The sequence below is a fragment of the Fusarium flagelliforme genome (assembly GCF_020744385.1).
Source record: "Fusarium flagelliforme strain FIESC 12 MPI-CAGE-AA-0113 chromosome Unknown B0J16scaffold_1, whole genome shotgun sequence".
Classification (NCBI taxonomy): domain Eukaryota; kingdom Fungi; phylum Ascomycota; class Sordariomycetes; order Hypocreales; family Nectriaceae; genus Fusarium; species Fusarium flagelliforme.
The window spans coordinates 1347239-1365912 of NW_025763503.1; the positions used below are offsets into that span (position 1 = coordinate 1347239).

At 50.1% G+C, this 18674-nt stretch overlaps 4 protein-coding genes across 4 annotated transcripts; 2 read left to right on the top strand and 2 right to left on the bottom strand.

Moving 5' to 3' along the window:
- Positions 1-172: 172 nt before the first annotated feature.
- B0J16DRAFT_277681 (Diphthamide biosynthesis protein 1) lies at positions 173-1770 on the top strand. Its single transcript, XM_046123815.1, has 2 exons — positions 173-504; positions 566-1770. Exons 1-2 carry the CDS (start codon positions 288-290, stop codon positions 1714-1716), a joined length of 1368 nt encoding a protein of 455 aa, XP_045988423.1. The 5' UTR covers positions 173-287; the 3' UTR covers positions 1717-1770.
- On the bottom strand, positions 1755-2756 carry B0J16DRAFT_326679 (chromosome transmission fidelity protein 8). The gene has a single exon (XM_046126033.1). It carries the CDS (start codon positions 2578-2580, stop codon positions 2140-2142), a length of 441 nt encoding a protein of 146 aa, XP_045988424.1. The 5' UTR covers positions 2581-2756; the 3' UTR covers positions 1755-2139.
- A 177-nt stretch (positions 2757-2933) lies between these two features.
- On the top strand, positions 2934-4302 carry B0J16DRAFT_6261 (ribosomal protein S6e-domain-containing protein). The gene is made up of 5 exons (XM_046134196.1): positions 2934-3061; positions 3223-3309; positions 3396-3758; positions 3943-4110; positions 4169-4302. Exons 1-5 carry the CDS (start codon positions 3056-3058, stop codon positions 4262-4264), a joined length of 720 nt encoding a protein of 239 aa, XP_045988425.1. The 5' UTR covers positions 2934-3055; the 3' UTR covers positions 4265-4302.
- Positions 4303-5322: 1020 nt separating this feature from the next.
- Positions 5323-17359, bottom strand: B0J16DRAFT_260509 (uncharacterized protein; the record flags this gene model as incomplete). Its single annotated transcript, XM_046123252.1, has 4 exons — positions 5323-5417; positions 5468-5812; positions 5868-17259; positions 17312-17359. 4 exons carry the CDS (start codon positions 17357-17359, stop codon positions 5323-5325), a joined length of 11880 nt encoding a protein of 3959 aa, XP_045988426.1.
- Between the last annotated feature and the right edge of the window lie 1315 nt (positions 17360-18674).

The window sequence follows — 18674 nt, forward strand, 5'->3', positions numbered from 1 at the left end:
TACCTGACCTGGTTTATCATGACAAGCAGTAGAAACGCACTGAGTTATCATGATGAGTGGCTGTATTTTGGCTGTCATGGCTTCTCTAAATAGAGTAGGACCAATGACAAAGTCGATCATATCTAAAAGTGGAACTACAGTGTTGAAAAATCAAGCTACGCACATTGCCGCCCAACTTTTTTGGAAGTTAGTAATTACTGGACTAACGTACGACGAGATAAATATCGAACAAGAATCTTTTTATCAGATAAGAAACTATTTTCAAATCTGATACAGATCTACTCACTATGGAGGAAGACAGACGACAGACCGATCTTGGCACAGCAGCCGATATCGAAGAGGCCCAGCTCGCTCAGGCCAGCCCATCCCCCGCCATCGAGAATGAGACAGGGTCGACACCGCTGAAACAACCAAAGAAGAGATTCGTAGGAAGAAGAGCTGCCACTGAGGCTTCTGCAAAGAATGGGGCCTCAGGTGCATCAGGCGAGAGTGGCGCTGTTCAAAGTACGTGAACCTTCATGTTGAAATCTGAAGCCGTAAGTGAAGATATGCTCATGCTGTATAGCTGCCAAACCTCGAAGAGCACCCAGACTATTGAACCAGGTCCCCAAGGAGATTCTTGAGAACCCTGACTTGAAGGCCGCTGTTGCTTTGTTACCGGCAAATTACAACTTTGAGATCCCAAAGACGATCCATCGTATCCAGACTTCAGGTGCCAAGAAGGTTGCACTCCAGATGCCTGAAGGTCTCCTCCTTTTTGCTACCACTATTTCCGACATCTTGACCCAATTCTGCCCAGGAATCGAAACGCTTATCATGGGTGATGTGACATACGGTGCTTGCTGTATCGATGACTACACTGCAAGGGCTCTTGGCTGCGACTTGCTGGTTCACTATGCTCACAGTTGTCTCATTCCTGTCGACGTTACCACTATCAAGACGCTTTACGTCTTTGTCGATATCAGTATCGATGCGACACATCTTCTGGCATCCTTGGAGCGCAACTTTGCCAGTGGAAAAACCATTGCTGTTGTCGGTACCATTCAATTCAATGCCACTATCCATGGTGTCAAGAGCAGTCTCGAGCGCGGCGGCTTCCGTGTACTTGTCCCGCAGATTGCACCCTTAAGTAAGGGTGAGATTCTGGGTTGCACATCCCCTCGTCTCAAGGAAGATGACAAGATCGACCTAATCCTGTACCTTGGTGATGGCCGCTTCCATCTTGAGAGTATCATGATCCACAACCCTTCTATCCCAGCATACCGATACGACCCCTACTCTCGCAAGCTCACTCGTGAGACCTATGGCCACGAGGAGATGCAGTCTCTTCGACGTACAGCCATTCACGGCGCCCGCACCGCGCGTAAATGGGGCTTGATTCTTGGTGCCCTGGGCCGCCAGGGCAACCCGCACACGCTGGGTCTTATTGAGAAGGAGCTCAAGGCTCGTGGCATCCCAATTGTGCATCTTTTGCTGAGCGAGATCTTCCCAGGCAAGCTTGCGCTCATGTCAGATGTTGAGTGCTGGGTGCAGGTTGCTTGCCCTCGTCTGAGTATCGATTGGGGATATGCTTTCCCGAGGCCGTTGTTGACACCTTACGAGGCGCTGGTAGCATTGGGAGAGAAACAAGATTGGGGGGATGGCGTTTATCCTATGGATTACTACGGCAAGGACGGTTTGGGCAGAACAAGACCTCTGCAGATTGCATCAGGTTAGGGTAGATATCACAAACAAAAGGAATAAGACACGAATTTCACGATTACATTTGAAAGTTTATCTATATCATTATCGCACATTGGCGAAGCATGACAACGCTTCCGGGGTAGATTATGGCCAGCACACCCCTGAATATGGCGACTTCTAACCGATGCTAGTATGGGATCTTTAGTTGGGCGGGAATATTCGCTCGTCTTGACCAAAACCCACGAAAGGTAGATTGTTTCCCCAGGATGTTGATGTCCTTGGCTTAACGACACCAACACTGTTCAGCCAAGGTTCTACCCGCTAGAGCGTTCCCAAACGTTTTGTTTAAACCGACAGATATCTGACAGCTGCTGGCGGGTGAAGTGCTTGCAGTATATCTGGCCATAGCCTGGATAGATAGGGGTATCGAGTAAGTGTTGGAAAGGCAGAGAATCTTCATGGGGCATTAGCGGTTCCAACAGGCTCAGGTCGGTTGCCGAACATGAGCTTGTACTTGACAATCTCAACCACTTCGAAATTCTCGCCCTGCTCCTCTGACTCGCCTCCGGAGCCAACAATCTTCTTGTTTTCCCTCTTCCGTACCACGGCCATCGCTTTGGGCAGCTTCTTGATTTCACCGGTGAGACGTTGATGTTGACCAACATAAAGATGAACTCGCTTCATCCATGCCGAACCCTCAGCATCTGGGACATAGTCTGGGAAGTCGAGTCTCCCAACATCAACACCGCTTAGAGCTTCGCCATCGCCGTCTTCGGGTAAGTTGAGAGTCCCTTGTAGCTCAAGGAGAGCTAGACCTGAAGGTGTCTGTAAGAGCTGCGGCAACGGGCTAGATGCCGCAGAACCTTTTCTTGGAGGATAGAGTTTTGCTGTAGACATTGAGTCTAATGTAGGCAGAGAAAGAGGAGAGTGGTATTGTGGAGTGAGCGAGATGTTGTTACCAAGTTTAATAAAACGTATAAATCATCTCGAATAACGAAGCTCCATTTGCAGTAGTTCTATCTGCAATATGAATATCATAGAGCTCCATAAAGATCCAGAAGTAAAGGTACGTACCGATCAGCCATGCCACGTGCGAATCAGTTGCAGATCGATCTCTGGACACAGTGTGGAGGTTTTTAGGGTCTCTGCGACCGCTGGAGGGGCATAGAGCCGGAGCTAGGAAGTTCTTTTCACCGACAAGGCGGAAAAATGTGCTGATTGGCCAGTCAATTTTAACAGCCGTGGAGAGCCCTAGCGAGACGCACTTTCCCACTTTCTCGAATTCGCTGTGAAATTTACAACCTCATCATCCTCTACTAACTTCACAGCAGGCCAGGTCAAGTAAACTTGCACCACCATCACAACTGGCAATATGAAGGTACGACGATACTGAATACGATCAATCGATACGAGTCAACGAAGAGAGTCAGACTGCTGTTTGGAACGGAATTGTTTCGTCGCCGTCTGGTCTCCTCGCGCTCCTGTCCAGCTTGGTCGAATATCACAAAAGTAAACATTTGGCTGACAATTTTCCAACAGTTGAACATCAGCTACCCTGCCAATGGCAGCCAAAAGCTCATCGATATTGAGGATGAGCGCAAGCTCCGTGTCTTCATGGAGAAGCGCGTACGTCGAAACCTCCCCGTCCACGACTTTCTCGTCGAACCAACTCGCACGCTTTCGATCGACGATGCTAACAATTTGTTTGATAGATGGGTGCTGAGGTTCCCGGTGACTCCATCGGCGATGAGTTCAAGGGCTACATCTTCCGTATCACTGGTGGAAACGACAAGCAGGGTTTCCCCATGAAGCAGGGTGTCATGCACCCTACCCGTGTCCGCCTCCTTCTCTCTGAGGGTCACTCTTGCTACCGCCCCCGCCGCACTGGTGAGCGCAAGCGAAAGTCTGTCCGTGGCTGCATCGTCGGCATGGACCTTTCCGTCCTTGCTCTCAGCATTGTCAAGCAGGGCGACGAGGAGATCCCCGGTCTCACCGACGTCGTTCACCCCAAGCGCCTTGGTCCCAAGCGTGCCACCAAGATCCGCAAGTTCTTCGGCCTCACCAAGGATGACGATGTATGTCTTTCCCTACGCCCATACTCGCTCATCGCCTATCCAGGGCTGCAGTGCAAGAGCTGGCAGTCTGGGTAGAGTGTGAGAGGACCTCTTGTCCTACCTTCTGCCAGGAAGGCATAGGACAAGTGGCAGCGAGCTTTAAATACTATCCCCAAACGTAGAAGACTAATATTCATGAAACTAGGTCCGCAAGTACGTTATCCGACGAGAGGTTGTCCCCAAGACCGAGGGCAAGACCCCCTACACCAAGGCTCCTCGCATCCAGCGTCTCGTTACCCCCCAGCGTCTCCAGCACAAGCGCCACCGTGCCGCTCTCAAGCGCCGCCAGGCCGAGAAGGTCAAGGACGAGGCCGTAAGTTATCCAACAATCGCATACTGCTTCAAGTCCCGTCTAACAAAATCCTTTCCAGAACGAGTACGCCCAGATCCTTGCCAAGCGTGTTGCCGAGGCCAAGGCCAACAAGGCCGATGCCCGCAAGCGACGAGCAAGCTCCATGCGCAAGTAAATTTCTGGCGTTTAATGAAAAAAAGGGGAATCATACCTTGGTCTTGTGGTTTGCATGCAATAGGAGTGAGGATTCTCTATAGGGCTCGGTTTGAGCCAATCACGACTGTATTAGAGGCATTTCGGGAAAAATATGAACATGCATTGATGCACTCGTGCCATACGCCAACACGCGCATGTTCCTTTGTCATAGTTACTAGATACCTGGCACCGCCGTGATACTTATACTTTTGTTCTGTTACCATAAAGATCAACAGCAATTGAGCTCCTTAGACCGAGATCCACAATCAATGCAAATCAAACCCAAGGGATGACCTACTCCATGAGAGAAAGTTTGTTCTAGGTTTCACAATAGCAAGATATCTGACCTCGGTCCAATTGAGTGTCTAAACTATCTCACTTTCATCATCCAAGTTTTGTGATGCCCTGACTACCCAAGAAGCAAAGTAATCTCTAGTTGTAGAACAAAAGAGATGAATGACCCGGATGTTATGTACAAGCCAACGAACGGTCATTTGGGTCTCAATCCTTTAAAAGTCCCCTCCGTGTCTTCTTCTTTATTGATACCCTTTCTGTTCTCGTTAGGATCCCATGTATAAACACAAGGAACGGATAATCAGTTAAATTATGCCAGTTTGCATCAGCTCTTAGGCTGGCCACCCTGCTTTTAGATCTGAAGCTTTTAAGAAGGGACGAGATAAGGGACGAAATAAGAGACGAAATAATGTGGCCATTTTGCGCAAGTTTAGATTGGACTCATCAACCCTGTTCATGATCTCTATTGTCAAGGCTGTGCGATATACATGCAATTCTGCCCAACTTCTTGTAAGCTATCCATTTTGTAAAGCCAGTAGCCAGAGGAGACCTGCACTTCTCCCAAGGCCCCGCCATACTTGAGGATGCTACAACGCAAGGCTCAGAAATATCTCGGGGCATGCCCTCAATGCTAATAAAAAAAAACACGGTCCTAAAAACCATATTAAACTATCATTCCTTTTCGTCCATCTCCCCGTCTATCGCTTCAACCCCACACACGCCTTCAATGCATAAATGACGAAATTACGCGAAGCCGAAATATTCGCTTCCTGCTGTGATGGCCTTCATAATCTGGGAGCGCAGATGATCGTAGCTCTCGTACTCTGGAAGGTCAAGTTCTAAATCTGGTCAGCGATGTTCTCCATGATACTCTTCAAGATTGACTCACGATTGAAACAGGTGTGCGAAGACGGCAGTCGGTCTTTGTTGCCATAATCGCGATGGATATTGAATCGATTGACGCCGTTCATACCTTCAAGGTCCTTGAAGCCATTGAGGGGAACCTTGCTGGTTCCCGTAACGAACTGAAGCATTTTCGCGCGTTCCTCCTTGTCAAAGGACCTGAGAGCTCGCCAGAACCACTGAATCTGCTGCGATGATGGAGTGTAGTTGTGGTATTCTGTGTTGCTCTTCCAGTCGTCAATGTCGATATCTGGCAGACCGGAAATCAAAAGTTCCAGCTCTTGCTCGTTGAAGATAGAGATCAGCTCTGCCGGGATGATGTCATGGAAGCCTATGATAATGTTAGCGAATAATCTATAGTATTATGCAATATTTGCATTACGTACCTTGAAGGAAATGGGACATTTGCTCCTTAACCGAAGACAACAGCTTGTGCTCAACCACCAAGCGGACATAGTCGTGCTTGTTTTCTTCAGTAACTGCGATCTCTCGACCGTTGGGAATGAGATCTACAACAGTGGTAACTCCAAACTCATCATCCTCAACTGAGAAGGTCTCGGTGATAATGTCTGTGATATCATTGTCCAGCATCCAGCACAGAGACTTGTAATAGTCCGGGTCGAACGACTCCATATCCTTGACTGAAACAGATTTGCCGAGAATTCGCTTGTACACAGCACGGCTGAAGTAGCAGTCAAGAACACGACCTTCGTACAATGCCTTGCCGATGATGCGTCCAATGAATTTGAAGAACAGTAGATGCTCATCATTGATGCCACTTAATTTGTTTGGGTGGAAAGTAGTGCGGTCTGAGGACACAGGGGTGAAAAGCGCGTAGTTGGCGTCGAACATCTGCCGGGATAACACCTGGAACCACTCACGAGTGACACCTCCAGCATCAACACCCTCCTCCCCATGGAATCGGATGTTGAGCTTGCCAAACTTCATCTCGTCGCCAGATTTGAAGTACAAGTGCTTGAAAGAGTCAAGGAAAACTTGTTCTCGGCGGACGGAAAGTTGCAAGGCAGGGTAGCTTGGTCGACTCTGGTTACCAGATCGTGAGTGAACGCTGCGGTTGAAGTAGTTGCGCTTGTTATCAAACTCCAGAACCTTGGGGTTCTTGACAAGAAGAGCGAATGTGCCTGACATAAGCTTGGGATTGCTTCTAACAAGTTCATTGAGGATGCGGCGGTGGTCCTCAGTGAAGCTAAAGAAGAGACTAGCCGTACGAGACTCTGGCTGCGGGCTTGACAAGACCATTTCTTTCTGTTGCGAGGGGTCATCGTTGGTAGTGGTGTTCTTGCAGACGACCATCAGAGACTCAATCAACGGCAATAGAATTGTCGCCACGTTGAGCATGTTTTCACGTTGGCGAATAGCACTGAGACAGGCGCTCAACTTCTCCCACATGGCAGAGAAAGTCGAGTTGTGGTAAAGGGAGGTGACTAGATCGTGTCTCTCGTCCTTGTTCTTGTTGGATTCAGCTTCGTCGCTCTTCTTCTTGGTGTCAAACAGGTGATCCAGAGCTGTTAAGACACGAAGGAGCTTGTTTTGTTCAGATGCTCCTGGTGAGAATTTGGCAAGAGCAACGCCCTGAATCTCAGTGCCTGAAGAAGCCTTTTCGATATGGGGCAGAAGATCATCCAGATCAGTCACAATATTCTCACTCAGGAGCCTAGCCTGGTGAACGAGCTCCTGACCAAACGTGGCCTTGGCCCCTGGAATGGCTGAAAGATTTTTGATCGTCGAGATAGTGTTCTGGAACGTTTTGGAGCTGCACTCCCGAGCTACAAAAATCCTTACGGCCAAGGTCAAGTTCTGGGCAGGAACCACAGGTGGCTGGAGTTGTCGAAGTTTCTTTTGAATCGCATCCTTCTTCGCTTGTCTCTTGGCGCTATCATCAGCGGCGACGTTTTCTTTACCCTCATCTTGAACAGCCGTCGAAGATTTGCCACTGTTGCTTGTCTTGGTTTGTTCTGTGGCCGAGGCCTGCCCAGCAGGATCTTCCGTTGTAGCGGGCTCTTCTTCTGGCTTAGCATCAAGGGCTTTCAGCTCGTCCTCGGCTTCCTTGCGACGCCGCTCCAGATTTTGAAGAGGCAGCGTCACTCGGTTGAGCAAATCAGCCAAATGAGTCATGACTACAGAGCTTTCCATGACTAAATCGCGGTCAAGAAGTGACAGTAACGAGTTGATGGCATATTTGTGTGACTTGGAATCCTTGCCCTTGCCTTTGCGGCTCAGAGACCGCTTGAGGGTTGAGCCAACAGCTTCGTGCTCTGTCAAGAAGAGCCATTGAATATGGGGGTTCTTGGCAGATAGCTCCACCAACAAATCAAGGCACTGCTGTACGATCAGAAGGGGTGAGGTTTCAGAGTTTGTCTGTGTGGTGTTCCCGGTGGCTAAACCAGTCAGACTTCTCTTGAGAGTCTGAGGGGTTTTCTGTTCGGACTCCTGACTCTTTTCCTTGGGTCTTCGTGCCTTCAGGGAAAGCTGACCGAAGCTTCGCTCCACTGCACCCATATCTGTGCTACCATCCTGAAGAATCTGCAGGAGAGTGCTGATCACTTCAAGTCGGGTCTGCTTGTTTTCACAAACATCAGCGAAAACGTTGAAGAGATGGCCTCGAATTGACGATGTCTGGGTGATGAACATTAGACGTAGCAGCGTAGCGACACCGGCTTTGTCGAGCATTTGAACAACTGTGCGGCGCTGTGCCTTTGCCCCGTCAGAAGGCATTGGTGGTCCAGGCTGACGAGCGGGATTGACAACAGGAGGGCTGCGGCCAGTAATGACGGAATGAACATTATCTTGGGCTAGTCGACGGGCTTGAGCTGCCATCTCTGGTGTAAGTTGATCCATAAGCTCCTCGCCTTGGTCCAGTAGAACTTGTTGTCGGAGCTCGGGGGGGAATGTCAGAAGGATACTTGCAGTGTCCATTTCCGGAACAGCCGCTTGGCCAGTGGCAGCGGATGCTTGACGGTTGTTCTCTTCGCGGGTACGGCGACGCTGCTCTTGACGCTCCTGCTGAGCAATCTCCATGCGCAATTCTTCGGGGAGGGCGTCCAGAAACTCCTGGAAGGCTTCGGTGTTATTGCCATTTGTCTCCTCTCGAGCTTCAGATCTTCGAGCAGTGATTGCTTGGGCAATCACCTCCTCACGGAACTCTTCGGGCAGAGCTGCAATGTAATCAGGATCGATGCCCAGTTCGGTAACGTCAACTTCTTCGCCTCTGATGGTAGTCGTAACTCGGGGTCCATCACCAGCGCCTTGAGTGGAAGGGTCAGAACGATCCGCGTGGCTTGCTTCAGTTGATTCGACACCTTCCATTGCGCCTCCATCTCCTTGGGCCTCGGCAGGGGCAGCTTGGCTCGCAGCAGCGGCTTCGGACGCCGCGCGTTCGGCTGCTTCGCGGGCTTCGGCCTCCTGCTTCTCTCTCTGTGCCTTTTCTTCAGCCTCCCTTGCCTCACGTGCTAGGCGTTCCTCCTCCTCACGCTTCTTGCGTTCCTCTTCCTCGCGCTTCTGCTGTTCTGCCTCTTCAGCCTTTAGTTTCCTCTCCAATTCCATCGCAGCAGGTGTAAGTTTGGCGACAACAATGTTTAGGAGCTTGGCTGCTTCTGCAACATGGTTAGCACCAAAGATCATCCTGGCTTCTTCTTGATAGCGATCCATTGTGCCTTCGATAACAAAGGAAACAGCCTGGTTTGGATCCTGGTTGAAATCACGTCTTTGATCGATACGAGAAGTTCGAATAGGAGGACCAATTTCTCTAGACTCCCGATGGCCACCAGGACCAGTAATCTGTAGATGGAATGCATGCTGTCCGTTCCTACCCATGATAGGTAAGAATTCCATTATTTCGCTCAAGAACCCCATAGGTCCGTCTGGGTTGCGTCCGCCTGGGCCGAATATGGCGTCAGGAACCCGCAGACCGAAAGATTGGTGAGGCCCAGGGCGCTGCGGGCCATCTCGGTTCTGATCACCCCGTCTCAAAAGCGGGTTGGTGCCGTCGTCAGCACTATTTTGAGGTCTGTTTTGATGGTTGCGTGCAAAGAAGTTGCGGAAATCCCCTTGCATCTCCCGATGGCCAACCACAAAGTTAGAGAGGTGTCGATCAATGCTTCGAGAAGCGATCAACCGTCGACGGTTCTGGTTTTCCAGCATGAACATTTGTCGGCGCTCATCGTCCCCTCCGAGATCGTCCCAACCGAGAGCTGGGATTGGTTGAGGCTGGTCATCTAGAGGATATTCGTCGTCGTAAAGATATTCGTCATCTTCCGGCTCCTCGTCGTCTTCATCTTCATCCTCGTCGTGGCCATCATCGAGATAATGATCTTCTAGTCCTTCCATCATATTCGGGTCGTAAACGTCACCTTCTCCCATCATGGCTCGAGCCATACCATCGAGAATGTCGCCTGGCATGTGTTCGTGGTGGACATGTCCCTCGAATTCCATTTCATCTTCCTCCTGATCTTCATCCTCGTCATCGTCGTCGTGGCTAGCACTCTCCCAGTCCGAGTTCCCATCATCATCAAGAGGATTTCCATCTTCATCGACGATTTCCACCTGGTCTTCCACGTCTTCCATATCTGCGGATTCCACGTCTTCATCATCATCAATTTCTTCGTCGCTGTCATCGTCATCATCGTCCTCGTCCATGATAACTTCAACGACACCTGAATCGCCATGCAACCCTTCGATCGGGCCCATGCCGCCAAGCTCTTCGTCCTCATCACTAATGTTGTCGTCCTCGTCTGATATGTCGTCGTCTCCGTATTCCATCTCATCATCGTATTCGTCCCCATACATGTCCTCGTCATCGTCATCTCCTTCGTCTTCATCAGACTCGTCGTCTTCGCCGCGAGGCTCAAGCATTCCAAGGGCAGAGTTACGATACAGATCCGGAGTCTCTTCGCGATCGTCAAGATCCGAGAGCGAAGAGGTCGAACCAAGATCATCATCTGCAGTATCGGACAAAGAATCCGACGACAGTATATTTGAGTGACTGAGTTCTTTAGCCGTCTCAGTGAGAACCCTCAGCACGCGCAGGATATATTTGATTGCCCGTTTGACATTGGGGTAGTTTAGGTTGATCTCAGCAATGGACGATGTTAGTTTTTCGAGATAGCCCTTCTCATACATCAATCGTCTTAGCTGAGCATGAGACCGAGCGAGCACGTTATCGGCACCTCGCCCAGGAGCACCCTGGTCTTTGTCTTTCTCGCCAATCATGTGGTTCATGAGTTCAGCCAGACATTGCATGCGTGAGTATCGTGTTTCCAGAGGGTCATCAGAGAAAGGTGCTCTTTCATAGGCCTTCAGCATAGTGTCAAGAACAAACTTGCGTGCAAATAGAAGATCGGGTTCATCGTCATAGGCGAACTTGTCTTTCCCACGATCAATCGCCTTCTCACTTGTCTTGGAAACTAGCGCGACCAAGACCTTTTGAGTCTGCGCAGAAGTTGCGGCCTTCTTCTTCCCAGCGATACTATCAGATGTTCCGCTCAAATTGCCTTGACAAAGCAAATCGTATATCAGATAGTTGAGGACTGATGAACGAGGCTTAATTGGCGTGCTTGTGGTCAGCGGGGCATTTCGCTTGAAATTGATGAATTCCATCTTTGTTCTGTTGTAGCTTTGTAGAAGCTCGGCCAAGCAATTGAGTAAGAAGCAACGATAGATAAATATGGGGTGCTCTTCGGATTTGAAGACGGGTTTGGCTGGCTTCTTGTCTTTTCCATCTGCTGCATTGCTATCCTTCGAAGATAGAGAAGGATCTTCTGAACTAGACACAGGGTCGGGATTGGAGTCCTTCTCGGCTACTGGCACTTCTTTGTCGTCGACCTCACGATAGTTGAGTAGCTCGCACAGAAGGAAGTGAATGACACCATCAGGGTTCTCAACGACGGGTCGTTTGCTTTCATGTGGCTTTGGTGCATCCACCATCTCCTTGTCTGCAGGCTCCGTGGACTGTTTGATGTCTTGTTCTGCTTCCTTCTCCACATTATCATTGGTTTTGTCGGCACTCGATTCGGTAGGTTCCTCCTCCAATTCAAGGGATTGAGTCCGGGAGTTGTCGTTCGAAGGCGACGCCCATCTAGTAAAGCGAAGCATCTCGTTAGAAACCTCGACAAATAGGTCTGGAGCACGAAGAGCAATGGGTGACATGGTCCTCAAATAGGCCTGAACGTCAGGATGGCCACGCGTTGTTCTTTGAAGGGCAGGAAAGGCGATCTTGATCTCAGCACGCATGATCTGCTTGATGGTCTCTTCGTCTTCCACGATATGACGTAGGACAGTCATGATGTGCGCAGTAAGTTTGCTTTGCTTGAACCTTTCAGAACCAGAACCTGACAGTTGCTTTGCCATAAGAAACAGCCGTTGCAGGTTCTTTTTGTCCCCAACCAGCTTTGCAAAGTGTCGGTTGCGTGTCAAGATGACAAGAATTCGGAGCGATGCAATGGCGAGGGTTTCTTCCTTTCCGATGCGTGGAAGCATTTCAAGTACAAATTCCAAAAGGTGTGCTCGCTGCTGCTCACCAACAGTGAGAGTCTGCCTTTCAATAATGGGTTCTGAAGCGGCCTCTTCCAACGATTTCGGTGCTTTCCACTGAGCGGCAATAGGACGCTCGTCATGGCGAAGCAGCGTCTCGATAACGAGAAGAATATAGGGGATCCAAGGTGGCATCTCTTCACTCGAAGGCGGAACCTTCAAAAAGCCAATATATTCGTCAATGTGATCCCCCAGGCTCTCTACGCTGTTGCCAAAGAAGCGTTCATCCTGTAGGAGTAATGCTAGCAAATGGGCATAGGCTGCAATACACTTCCCATTGCGCTGTTTGTCTTCTTCTTCGTTTTGGGCTAATGAAGATAATGCCAAAGTCAGGGTCTGGCCGATCTCGTCGTCAGTGTCATTGGGAGATTGCTGCTTCAGAACCATTGTTCGGATAAGCTCAGACACCTCAATCGCTGTTTCAGGATGAGCACGCACAACATCAAGGCACCTGTCAATCAGGTTCGCTCGCAGCTCGGCCCTGTACTTGTCGACATCTTCCCTTGTAGCAACAGGTGGCTCACTGTCCACCGCAGTCGCTGGTGTCTCGGTCCTCACACTCGGGGGGTGATCAACGATCTCACCCAGTGCTTCTCCGAGGAATCTATCAGCAAGATCTGGAACATCAAGGGACATGCGGTCCGTCTCCACATTTGCGGTCTCTGATTCACTGACGCCTGCGCGTGCTGTCTCTGATTCATTGGTGCCTGAGGCTTCCAAGACAGAAGTGTCAGAGTCCGGAGCTGGAATGGGATTGCGTGCGCCTGCGAGCCCGGCTTGATGGGCTGCACAGTAGATCTCTGCAGAGCTTGCATTGCCATTAGCCCTGAAGACTGCTTCATGCACGAGGTCAGCATCATAACCTTTGGCACGCAGCCCGTTGATAGTGGCCAGACAAGGCCGCCAGTCAAATCGGGCATCCGCATAATTGAAGAGGCGGAAGGCTGGTTTATCCCTTGACGAGACGGATTCATGTTCGGCAGCACCGATGAGCTTGAGAATGTCGATCAAGCGTGTCACGGTCTGATGTGGTACTTTTTCCACAAAATCCGAGTCCCACAATCTGGTGATTTCAGGGAGAACTGCAGCTCTGAACTCTACCACCAGCTGCTGATACATCTGTGGAGACCTGTCTGCAGAGCGTGGCTGCAGGCCGAATGCGTTTTGAGCATCAGAGAGTGACTTGCCATTAACCAATACCAATTCCAATTCCAGGACCTTTTTGAGTCCGAAAGCGGCAACCTTAGATCTTGGGGCTTCATCTGTTGCAGTATCTGGGCCTTTGCGAACTGCTTCGGCAAATATCTTAAGCATGGAACTTAAAACGTCCATTCCACCCTCTTCTTTGAATGCAAGGAGAACAGGCAAAATGATTTGAACAGCTGAGCGATCAGTTGGACGAGGGTTAGGTTGGTCAATCACCATTTCGCTGATAGTATGTAGCATGATGATCCAGAAATGGAAATCCTTGGAAGTAGGCTCGGCAATAGCAACCGATGGCCTCAACTGGTTGAGAACGGCATTTGCAAGGGCTTTTGCGAGTTCCAAGTGTCGTGGGCGTTGATAAAGATCACGAGGATCCCGCTCCCGGCGAGGGAGTAAGGACTTTCCAAGCGTCTGGAACAGAGGGAAAGTCGTCGGTATCATAGGATGCAACAGATGCCGGAGCGTTTCATAATTCTGGTAGCGAGGGGAAGCCTGCTCTTCCTCTGTAGGGCGACTCGGTTTGGTCTCATCAGATTTTGGTTGAAACTCCCCTGTACCGCTCAGCATGTCCGGCAACAAAGCGCTATCTCCCATATCGGGGTCAACAGTTGCGGTAGGCGAGCCTTCAGATGCTTGGCGCTTAAACGACCAGTGCTGAGGGACAATGTTGAGCTCTCCTGCCTCCTCTGTGAGGACTCCGCGGAGTAGAGGCCCGATCGAGTTCACCAGTTTGAGGTAGTAGTCGTAGACATTGACAGGATATAACGACAGCGTATTGGACCTTGTTGTAGAAAAGCAATCCGAAATCAACTTGATGAAGGTTTGTGCATTCAATAGTGCCTTGATCATCTTGGTGCCGTTTTTGATCGCTCCCGAAGCTTCCTGGCCTTCGAGGTCGGCGAGGAGGAAAGGCGCGAAGTATGGAGGTAAGGCATCTGTCTTATCGGAGAGAGGCTTCAGGGTGTCAATCGCCGATTGGGCTCGTCTAAGAAGGGAAGGGAGACCGCGGATGGGGAAAGACTCCACAAGCTGACAGACGACCTGGCCGAGGATCCTCGAGGCAACGGTATCACCAAAAGTGGTAGGCAGGCTTGGTGATTCACAGATATCAAGCAGTAGCTCGAGGCCACCAGCTTCTACAAAGCTGGTCTTGAGGCCTTGATTTGAAATGTAGGAGCTCAAGAAGTATCCAAGGGCGTAGAGGTAAGGCGTGATTGACTGGTTTGATGCATTTTCCTCGTTGTGGGAGTCACGGCCAGGGGCAGAGGCAGAGGCAGCGGCAGCATCAGGCATGCTCACATCCGCATCGCCGGTAGCTTCCTGGCTCTGTGTCTTCTGCTTCACATTACCATCCTCGTCCAAGGATACAGTCTTGCCGCCATCGACTAGTAGCAAACGGGCACCCCAGCCATCCTCTCTCGCTTTTTCAACTCCGAGGAACCGTACACGGGCAACCATGTCAATGACAGCATTAGCAATGGCTGATCGCAGTGCCGGGTGATGGCGAGCAAGCTCGTCGAAGCTAGACCCGACGTTGTTGGCAAGATCTCCATCAAGCTCCATGCATCGAACGTGTGCAGGACTTTCAAAAATTTCTAAGAAGCCTTCAAAGGCCCGCGAGGCTGCTACCAGGTTCATCCCCGCATTATTGAGGGAGATAGCGCTAAGGACCTGAGGCACAACCGCAATAGCATCTGTCGACGGCAAGATACCCGATGCCAATGGTCCATGACGAGGCGATTCGCGAAGTGCTTGTTCTGTAGGAGGATGTGGCCGTGGGTCATTTACAGCAAGTTCGTGCATAGTGGTTACTGGGGAACCGGGTTCGTTGTCTCCATCTCGGTCTGATGGTTTCTGGTCCGCCAGTACTTCACTTGGCAGTGGCCTATTCGTGATAGCTTCCAAGTATGTCTTGATCATCCCCGATTCGGAAATGGCCGGGAAGTTCGTAGGGTCGTTATTGATAAAGTCACTAAGAATGGTGACGGCGTTTGTCCAGATAACAGATCCGAAGATCTGCTTGTCTTCGATGATGTCCCGCAGCTTCCCGAGAAGGTCTGACTTATCAACGAGATTACGGAGTAAACGGTCGAAGTTACCGCCGTAGCTGTACGAGTTGGACATGATGTGATGAACGAACTTGAGAAGCCATTTGAGTGTTTGTTGTTGGTAGTACGGGATTTCGTAGTCCACTTGTCCCGACTGTTGACCTTTCGGAATACCCTGCCCTGCTTGGTGTAAGGTCTGCGCTTCCTGAACAGCATCCACAACCAGCTGAGATACTGCATCGAGACCCTTGGCATTGAAGAAGGCTGTAAAAGCGTTCTGGTAACTCCAGATCAAGCCATCCAAGAATGCAAGAACCATGGAATGATTTCGTTGGGCAACGGCTGATCTGATGTTTAAAATCTCGATCAGGATATCCATAAGGCCTGCTGAGACCATCTCGCTTCCCACTCTGGTAGACATGGCAAGGTGAAGGGTCAGGGAGAAGAGGTTGTTGCGCCACTCATCTATTTCTGTCACTTGGTTACCCTTGTCGCTGTCGTCGTCCTCCTTCATTCCAGCAACTGCTTTTCTGATGACATAAAGCAAGATACCATGGTTGACGTTTGCGTTCAAAGCAGACAATACATCCTGGCACCTGGCGTTGTAGTTTGAGATAGCTTCGAGTAACGCAAGAGCCACAGCTTGAAGCCACAACGGAACGTCAACGTTTCCGTGAGCAGTAGGGTGGATTAGCTCAGCCAGCTGATAAACGAGCTGAAATCTGCGGGTTTCATCTGAGTCTTGACGAAGTACCTTTTCCAAGAAGGTTGGTTCGAGGTGAATGTATGCGAGATTGTTGATAGCCAAGAGACGGACAGCCAACAGTTGTTGGCGTGATTCACTGGAGCCCATAAGAGCTTTAGCGACTCTGATCCTATGGAAAACTTCGTACTTTGAAGCTGGTGGAAGGTCCGGGGGAACAGATGACATCAACCGGTAAATGGGGGCTGAGGAGACAACTGACTGCGGTAGTTCAAAGACTTTTGATCCAGCAGAGGCTGAATCGTCCAAGGTACCAGGTGTCCGAGGTCCAAGCGGAGACGAGTCGTCCAAGTTGCTTCGACTCTTCGGAGTCTGGTGTTGAGTTGACATTGTGGAACTGCGGCGGAGCGGCGTTGGCGTGGATGGTACCGATGCACGACCACCTTCGCCACCAGCAGACTCTTGCTGGGCATTCTGGTCATTCTGGGGGTAATAAACCACCTTGACATCGCCCCAGCCAGTCCAGCGTTTGTCATCGGAAGCCGCAAGAGCAACTAGATCGTTTGCATGCATAGAGTTGGCTGTCTTGGAATTCCCTCCTTGCGCACGGTCTTTACCTTTGGATGTTCCAGGCGTATTTGATGGTACTGAGTCCGATAAGCTGATGATCGGAGTCTTGACAAAGGGCAGGGCAAGCTGCTGGACTCTGTCGAGGTCAATATTATAGTGGTTAGCTAGCAACGCTGCGCTGATCTGCCTTGAAGGAGTTGCTATGCGTTTGATGGAGGCTTGGTACCGCTGAGCCAGTTCCGAGCCAACTTCTAGAGTGACAATAAGAACACTCAGAGATGTGGTGTTTAAAAGGTCGTTCAGGTGAGCGCTGCTGGCGTAAATACTTCTGTTGCCACAATGCTCCAGCAGCATACGGGTGAAGCGCAGCACTGCCTCCACGAGTTGCCTGTCTCCATCTGACGAGAAGCCCAGGTCTGTCAACTCCTTCGCAGACCATTGTTTCTCACTACCAAAAGTAGATTCCTTGTCATGGTTGAGCAGCACATCACACCCAAAGTCACGAGTCTGAGGACCCTCGTTCAATTTGTATGTGGCGCAAAAATGTTCGAGGATGCTATCAAATCGGTTGAGAAGGGGTATCCAGTGGTATAAATCTCCACGTCCGAAGGGCCATCTCGAGGGAAAGCTGGCAAGCTCTTTGGGTAAGTGGGGTAGGGGTACTGTCGAGGCGGTTTCAACGTAAGATTTCAGCCAAGGAGACTGTCACATCAAGTCAGTGTCATATTCGGTAGAGGGGATTTTCACTACTGACCAAGGTATCCTTGTGCTTTTGTTGCATAGGCTTGGTAATCTTGCCCATGATGATGGTAAGGCGGCCGAGCCGCAGGAAACGATAGAATCTCCCCCTCCACTACAGCCGGGCTGAACCCCGCTAAAGAGATGGTTTGCTCACGGGGAGTTGTATTCGGTTGTGCTTCAGCTAGCCGGGCAATGGTCAACCTCTCGGTCTCGCAAGTCCTGAAGCTTCACGGGCTCTGCTGAGATGACTTGAGAAATTTTCACCGCAGAGGTACGACGAATCTGTCTTGATTGGCGGGGAGATGTGAATGGGAAATGGTTGAATGGAATACGCGCGTGTTCGGCGGCAAAGAAATATCGAAGGTGGAAGGTCAGTCGGTCGGTCGGTCAATTTGGAAGCAGCCCTTGAAGGTCGAGTGCAGGTCGATCCTGTAGAACAGCTTCTTTCTATTGTCGCCGAGGTTAGTTCCTACCTAGGTAGTATTCTCTCACCAGCTGATGCGGGCAGAAAGACCGATTATGAGAGAAGGAAGTGGTTGGTGAAGATGCGGAGAGAAAGAAGGATGGATACAATTGCAAATCGTCAGTCAGGTTGAGATGCAAGTGGGCCTTTGCGTAATAGGTGCCGGAAGGCGGAAGCTACCTGGGCTACCTACAGAAGTGGGGGGCAAGCCTTCCGCTGACGGGGAAGTAGACAAAATCAACGGATGATTTTGTTCTCTTATTTTAGTGCTTTAGACTATTTAATTTTTACACCCTGAAGCTTACAAGATCCATGAAGGTTTGTACAGATTTCCCTAGGTTGTTTGACCGGATCCCGTCATCTTTTCAGCTTGCAGCGCATCAGTTCCCCCTCTAGCCCCTCCATGGATCCTATTGCAAGTGCTATCATGAACAACGAATGATGATGATATTCTTGTGCTGTGATGCAAATTGTTATACGAACATGTAGTGAATGACTGAGACACCCATTGCAGAATCTCGCACGCCTATCATGTTTGTGCAGATTACCTTCTTCAGGACCAGCAGGCTCTGAAAGACTTGTCGAACAGCTTTTCTCATGGTGGATGGATAATTCTCGACGTGTTTGTTTATTTCCGCTAGTCATCAAGTGGGGTCACGAAACGGGATGATGGCATGAGCCGCTTGAAAAAACAAGGAGCATGTGGCTGCTGGAATTAAGAAGAGAGAAAGAAGTAGAAAAGAACCCATAGGCTTTTGGTATCCCCACGGACGAAACCCGTGCTGCAATCATCCATTCTCTGCTTACTACCTAGTACCTACCTAGGTAGTCTTGACATTTTACCTGGAGGTGGAGTGTCTATGTTTCTCTCCAGAGAAAATTTGTGCCTGCCATCTCTTTTGACTCATTCCTT

Bases quoted from the DNA above. Each gene is read 5' to 3' on its own strand.
- B0J16DRAFT_6261 (XM_046134196.1), top strand. The intron at 3,759-3,942 runs GTATGTCTTTCC...TCATGAAACTAG, and splicing joins GCCTCACCAAGGATGACGAT to GTCCGCAAGTACGTTATCCG. The intron at 4,111-4,168 runs GTAAGTTATCCA...AATCCTTTCCAG, and splicing joins AGAAGGTCAAGGACGAGGCC to AACGAGTACGCCCAGATCCT.
- B0J16DRAFT_326679 (XM_046126033.1), bottom strand. From the start codon at position 2,580: ATGTCTACAGCAAAACTCTATCCTCCAAGAAAAGGTTCTGCGGCATCT.
- B0J16DRAFT_277681 (XM_046123815.1), top strand. From the start codon at position 288: ATGGAGGAAGACAGACGACAGACCGATCTTGGCACAGCAGCCGATATC. The intron at 505-565 runs GTACGTGAACCT...CATGCTGTATAG, and splicing joins CGAGAGTGGCGCTGTTCAAA to CTGCCAAACCTCGAAGAGCA.